The 7,542-nt window shown below is 34.0% G+C and overlaps 1 protein-coding gene across 1 annotated transcript; it reads left to right on the plus strand.

Annotated features, from left to right (window-relative positions):
- The first annotated feature begins 546 nt into the window (after positions 1-546).
- Positions 547-2,552, plus strand: LOC131595316 (heat shock cognate 70 kDa protein-like). Its single transcript, XM_058867637.1, has 2 exons — positions 547-769; positions 913-2,552. The coding sequence occupies exons 1-2, from the start codon at positions 547-549 to the stop codon at positions 2,550-2,552; spliced, it is 1,863 nt and encodes a 620-aa protein (XP_058723620.1).
- Positions 2,553-7,542: the final 4,990 nt, after the last annotated feature.

Here is a 7,542-nt window from a genome sequence, read left to right on the forward strand (position 1 = left end):
ATGAGTTATTCTTTTGTAGTGGTTATTTGAAATTAATTTTTTGGTAACTTTGTAATGCAAATGTAAGCCACGAATTCATGTTTAATTGATTACTGTTTTATCCTTTTTAGTATGTGTTTTTAAATTAACATAAGGATATTATAGGGTGTTTATATCCCTTCATTTGTAATGGACTAATAGTTGATTTGTATTTAAAAGATACATTGTATAGTTGATTTTTATTTTAGAAAGAAAATATATATATATATATATATATATATATATATATATATATATATATATATATATATATATATATATACTCGAAAAGTAAGTTATTAAGATTCCTTAATTTTAGCCATTAGATTGACAAGAATTAATGAGAGTAAGTCTTTGTTAGAATAAGAATATTCATCCTCATATATATATATATATATATATATCTTAGTAATTTACTCTTAGATTATTTTGCTTTTAAAAAATCCCTAAAACTATTCTCTTGATATAAGAAACCCTAATATTACTATGGGAAATGCTAACGAGTGGCACAGGGGCACTATCTCTAATATGAAAAGAAAACATGAAGGATGTTGTGTCGTGGGAATAGACCTTGGCACAACTTATTCATGTGTTGCAGTATGGCAGGAAGAACATCATCGAGTTGAGATCATTCACAATGATCAAGGCAATAGAACTACTCCTTCTTTTGTTGCTTTCACAGAAAATCAAAGACTGATCGGTGAAGCTGCTAAGAATCAAGCTTCTGCCAACCCTCTAAACACCGTCTTTGGTAATCTCTATTCTTTTACTCCTTTAAAATTCCAAAACCTAATTACACATTATTTATAACCGAGTTCATGGCTCTATTTAGAATTTTCATTACGTTCAGGTACCAACCGATCAATTACACTTTGTTCTTTATTTTTTTTTCAGATGCTAAGAGGTTAATTGGTAGGAAGTTTAGTGATCCTATTGTTCAAGATGACATACTTTTATGGCCATTCAAAGTCGTTGCTGGTGTTGACGACCGACCCATGATTACAGTTAAGTACAAAGATCAAGAGAAGCAACTCTATGCTGAAGAAGTATCATCTATGGTACTCACGAAGATGCGAGAAATTGCTGAGAAATATTTAGAATCACCGGTTAAGAATGCAGTTGTTACTGTGCCAGCTTATTTTAATGATTCTCAAAGAAAAGCAACTATTGATGCCGGTGTTATTGCTGGCCTCAATATTATGAGGGTAATGAATGAACCCACTGCCGCAGCAATTGCATATGGCCTTGACAAGAGAACTGGTTGCATTGGAGAACGGAAAATTTTAGTGTTTGATCTTGGTGGCGGCACTTTTGATGTGTCTTTACTAACCATTAAGGGTAATGCCTTCAAAGTTAGGGCAACTGCTGGAAACACTCACCTTGGTGGAGAAGACTTTGATAATAGAATGATGAACTACTTTGTACAAGAGATCAAGAGGAAGAACAAAGTCGATATTAGTGGGAATCCAAAAGCCATGAGGAGGTTGAGAACTGCTTGTGAGAGGGCAAAAAGATCACTTTCTTTCCTTGTTACCGCCTCTATTGAAGTAGATTCTTTATTCCAAGGCATTGACTTTTGTTCTTCAATCAATAGAGCCAAGTTTGAGGAAATGAATATGGACCTTTTTAATGAGTGTATGAAGATTGTTGAAAGTTGTCTAATGGATGCTAAGATGGACAAGAGCAGGATAGATGATGTTGTTCTTGTTGGTGGATCATCTAGAATTCCTAAAGTACAACAGCTACTACAAGACTTTTTTAACGGAAAGGAGTTGTGCATGAGCATAAATCCTGATGAGGCGGTAGCTTATGGGGCAGCTGTTCAGGCTGCATTGTTGAGCAAAGACGTTAAGAATGTTCCAAAATTGGTGCTGCAGGATGTTACACCTTTGTCTCTTGGCAGGTTAACAAAAGGAGATATTATGCATGTGGTGATTCCTAAGAACACTTGCATTCCTGTCAAGAAGACAGTGTCATATTCTTCACCTACAGATAACCAAACCAAGGACTCGATTAAGGTTTATGAGGGTGAGAGAACAAGAGCCAGTGACAACAATTTGCTTGGTTCTTTTACTCTTTCTGGCATTCCCCCAGGTCCTCGCGGCAGCCATCTCTCAAATGTTTGTTTTACTATTGATGAAAATGGTATTTTGACTGTTTCAGCTAATAATAATGTTTCTGGAGTTTCGAGCATGATTACAATAACCAATCACAGAGATAGATTGTCAAGTGAGGAAATTAAAAAACTAATTCAAGAAGCTGAGAATTACCAAAATGAAGACAAGAAATTCCTAAGGAAGGCCACAACCATGAATGCATTGGATGACTACATTTACAAAATGAGAAAAGCTTTAGAGAAAAAGGATATTAATCTAAAGCTCTCCTGTCAAGAAATTGAGATCATCGAATCTACGATTGCTGTGATTACAAATTTGATTGATGAGAATAACCAAGAGGTAGAAATAGATGTTTTGGAAGACCATCTAAAGGGACTTAAGAGTACCATGGAAGGCATTTTAGTTAAGACTATTTAGTTTTTATTTTGTTTTTTCTCAACTATGATTTTGATGTTTGTTTTTCTGTTTAGTAGCATTATCTAATACTTGTAAGGTTTGATAATATTTTGGTACAGACAGACATGTTATTTAAACCATGCTGTTGAGTGTGCTGAAACTATGATCCAGTCACACTTGTTTCCATTATGATTAATTTATATTTTATTTTATTATTAGTTTGCAAGTTTCTTTGAGTCTTCTCAAAAAAAATTAATCTTCTGCGTAATCAGTTTGTGGTTTTCCTTTGCTTGAATATAGAATATCGGAGTTTATTGGTTGTTTCAAGCACAAAGTTGTATTGAGATTTTAAAAAGTTAAAAAATCATGTCTTCTTAACTAAAAACACTTGCAACTTTGCAGGATAATGAAAACTCCCAAAATTTACTAGTGAACTTTAATTACCAACCAATACTTGTCAAATAAATAGTTTATTCTCTCCTGAGATTCGATTGCGTATCTTGTTACCATCTGTTGAAACTTGATATGTCACTTGAATGTTTACAAGATAAAGGGTTGTAAAAAAAAACTGACTGATGGAATTTGTAAGAAAAGAAAGCATGACAATTTGGCATGATGCTTAACTTGTGAACTGTTAATTTGTAATAAAATAATTTTGAAATGTTGAAACTTGAAATGCAAAGAAGCCGATTTACTATTAGTTGTGGGACAGTTTTTTTCACTTCTTTTGTTGTGTCATTGGTATAAGTGTTTTTTGTTGTTTTATTGAAATAGAGAAATGTAAAGGCCTTAATTTAATTTTTTTTCTTATTTATGGTATTTTATATTTTATTATCTGCTCTCTAGTATGACACTTTACTATGATAATTTACTATATTTTTGTTTTATTATTAAGTTGAAACTTTTATGAATTGTTATATTTATGATATGTTGGAAATTTTGGTACGATGACAACTTAGAGGGGGAATTGAAACGTGGTATTGACATTAATTGGACAATACATGACTACAAGGAAGAATTAATCTGAAAGTGAATTTGAAAGAATTCATTTTAGTCTCACATAGGAGAGAACACAAATATTAGTATATATATTCTAACTTGGCCTAATGGGTTTGGCCCCAAGAGGTACCCAATTATGTAACTCGGAGTGAGGACACGTCACCGAGTAATCTTGACACGCGCGTGTCGTTCAACCGGCCAGCTGAAGTATTTTTTTTTCCTCTCTATCTCTCTTCATCTAAAAATATTTTTTTTTCCTTAGACTGAATTAATTCCAAATACTGGGAGTGGTTTAAACACCATCTGAAGATGTATCTCTTGAACGATTTATTACCGTGAAAGTAATAATCGTAACTATTTTGTACGGGTTGTTTTATCCTGGAGACATCATCGAAACTCGACTACTTTGCATAATTATTGGCAGTACAGAGAAACGTCTTAAAGAAAGCGACCTAGTACGCGGCTCGTCCCGACAAATTTTCTCAATGGCAAAATTTATTTTTCAAAACCAGAAACAACAATTTTAAGACGTTTTCTTAACTGCCATGGCTACTAAGGAAATTATCGGAACTACTACGGTCGCTACTGTCTCTGACAAACCATTTAAGTTTGAGGGTTCTCACTTCAAACGATGTCAAGCTAAGATGAAAATTTTCTTAACTTTAAAGAAGGTTGCCCACGTTCAGACTAATGAGATCCCTGTTGTTCCTTTTGGATCAATTGAACAAACTAATGGAAGCAAAACGGTGGATTCAGATGGAGTTGTTAAAACAACTGAATTAGAATTTGTTGAAAAATCTAAAGTAGCAGCAGATAAGTTACAACTCAGCAAAGAGATCGCCCTATGGCAAGAGAATGACTACTTGTGTAAAAATCACATTCTGAACACCCTTGGTGATGACATGTATGATTATTACAGTAATTACAAGACTGCTAAACGAGTATGGGAAGTGTAACACCCCTTTTCTAACCCCAAAGCACGATACTTATCATCATCACCATTCCGATTTCCAGCATTAGCTTGAGGAATCTGACCAAGAGATCTAACCAGCATCCTCGATACATCAGCAATAGCATCATCGTTCCTTCCAGCAACCATCGTCCTCTGACAACCAACAACCAAAACAGACAAAACAGTATCGATCATGTCAGATACACAAATCTAATAAAACGGGAATAAAGACATTAAAGACTTTGACCAACTGGTCGACCATGCTCTGATACCACTAATGTAACACCCATTTTCTAACCTCAAATTATATCATACAATTCATAGAGTAAGCGTGCATAAAGGAAAAAGGGGGCTACATGTTGATTTCCACAAAATGAAAATCCCAAACAACATATAAACATTCATAATATGCAAAGATCATATTGTAACACAATGATGTAAATCTCATGCTTCCATACATTATGCATAAACGCTTGCAGAAAACAAAAGAATTGCTATCACATAATTTCAATGATTATGTCCCATACCATATTCATCTACCAATTCAAAATAACATTAATATCCATGCTACTTGAACTTACAAATTTAGGCTACAAGGCCTTTAAACAACATATTCAAATGTTAACATATACATCCAAAATATTCAACAAATATAAAGATAGCAAGGTTCAAAACATAAGCATAAGTCAATACAAAAATCCCCCCAAGTGTTACATGACCAGAGCATATGACTCGCTACCTAATCAATACACACTCGGAAGCTTTCCGGCTAACCACGAACAAGCTACTAAGTGTCTAAACCTGCATGTTACCAACAAAGAGAAACATTCAAACAGAACGGTGAGAATTCAAATTATTATAGAAAACATAATAATGGGAAATGCAACACATAAACAAGCAATGCATTCATCAATTCACCACTCTTCATAAAATAAGCGATTCATATATCATATATCAATCATCACACAAAACAATCACATGAATACAAAACATTTACATATCACACAATGTGACTCGGATGTAACAATGTGACTCGATGCATGTGGTACCTGTAGCAACCTGCCTAAAAATTATAACTTAGAGAGTCGCCACCTATTCTGAAGGGCGAATAGGAAACCCTACGCAGTATAGAGATCAGGGTAAGATACTATATTCAGGTCGAGGGAAGGTGTTAGGCACCCTCAACCCTTTCCTATGGCTTTGAATCTAAGGTCAACAATTTTATGGCTAAGAGTATTAAGGTAAGGTTTATGCTTTCGAGGGTTAAATAATTAAGGGAAATAAATCGGGAAAAATGAGATTTAGAAGGAAGGGGACTCGCCTTGTTGCCAAGTGCCTACGTATCTCCTTATGGAGAATCAGAGTCAACGTAGTTCGGGGACAGGGTTGTACGCCTTTGAATTTGTTATGGAGGTGTTTGAATGGTTTGAAGGCTTTTTGAATGGCCTATCGTAGTTTTGAATTTGATTTGAGAGGCATTTTGAGTTGCCTGATTGAAGAGGATGAAAATCCGTAGTATCGTGGTTTATTGTTTTGAATGTTTTGGGCGTACAACCCTGATTTTAATTTGTACTATTAACCGCAATGATCAATAGATTCGATCACCATAGTTAAAAGATTAGTAAAAGCATTGCTAATTATTCTAATCGATCGATTCGATTATCACCGTTAGCAAATTGATGTATCTTGAATAATTATTAATTTTATCATTATCCCTCATAATCAATAGGTTCGATTACAAATAATAATGAATTTGATAAAGGGAAATATGCTAATCATCGTAACCAATAAGATGGTTAAAACCATTTAGCAAAATAAATGTTATTTTAATTAATATTTAATTAAAGAATTAAATAATTAAATGATCGATTATTACCCATTGCGACCAATATATTTAGTCGAAACGAATAATAAATTAAACCCTAATACTTTGGCCAAAAGGCCAATGGGATTGGACAAACCCTACTGCATTGATGGATTTTGTAATTTTTTATAACTTTATATGTCTTTGGTATTTTTTTTTAATATATCATCTTTATTCATTATCCTAAAACTAGTATAGTAATAAAATTGAAAATAAAAAACTAATATCAAAAATATACAATAATTAATTCATGAAGAGAAAAAAAAGAAGTTTAGTCGTAGCTATCATCTCCAAACTTACAGCTTGAGATTTTTGACTTTTCTACCAATTGAAGTAGCCACTCGCTACTTGACACGTGGCAACTACAATTAAAAAATGGGAAAAGCTAACATGTGCCCTAAGGGCACAAGTTAATGAGATATTTATAGAAATATTTTATAGGAACGCGTGCATTCAATGGATCGAAATTTTAAATTTGACTTTATTGCATTTAATTACATTTTATTTTTTCTAATTATAACATCCTTAACATGTGCCCTAAGGGCACATGTTAGCATGACCCTTAAAAAATAAAATAAAACAATAGGGATATTACTTGATAAAGAGAGAATACTTTGGGAACCATATAATCTTCTTTCTTCTTCCTCGTGTCACTCTCCTCTCTACCTGTGTTTCTTCTCCTCACTCATCTCAAACAAAAAAACAAAAAAATCAAAACACATATTAAACTAAATGAAGATAAAGAAGCTATACCCCACGGAATCGATGACGGCGCGTCGGAAAGATACGGGTGGAGGTGGGTCTGGACGGTGGATGTTGACCGCTCTTGGATCGACGGTATCGGAAGAGGGGGGTAGTTCGTCTGATGTTGAACCGATGGTGCAGTGGTGCGATTAACGAAGGAGATCAAACCTCCTTCTACTCTGATTTCATTCATTTTTTTTTGTTTTGAGTTGTTGTTGAAGATCCAATGCTTTTTGTTCTTCTTTTTTTTATTTTGCAGGAGAAACCTTGGTACATGGATATGAAAGAACGATTGCGTCGTGTGAATAGCCATGCGTAATTGTTAGATGAAAGGTGGACTTCTTCTGAGTGTATGTATAATATAGGTGAATTGTCAGTAAAAGAAAAGTTGAAAAAAGTTTTTGTGTGTGCGTGTGAAAATAAGGGTTAGTTGTTAGAAAGTGGCCTCCCCT

Source organism: Vicia villosa, linkage group LG4 (assembly GCF_029867415.1).
Source record: "Vicia villosa cultivar HV-30 ecotype Madison, WI linkage group LG4, Vvil1.0, whole genome shotgun sequence".
Lineage (NCBI taxonomy): Eukaryota > Viridiplantae > Streptophyta > Magnoliopsida > Fabales > Fabaceae > Vicia > Vicia villosa.

Coding starts and splice junctions, on each gene's coding strand:
- LOC131595316 (XM_058867637.1), top strand. CDS start 547: ATGAAAAGAAAACATGAAGGATGTTGTGTCGTGGGAATAGACCTTGGC. Junction 770..912: donor CCCTCTAAACACCGTCTTTG/GTAATCTCTATT, acceptor TTTTTTTTTCAG/ATGCTAAGAGGTTAATTGGT.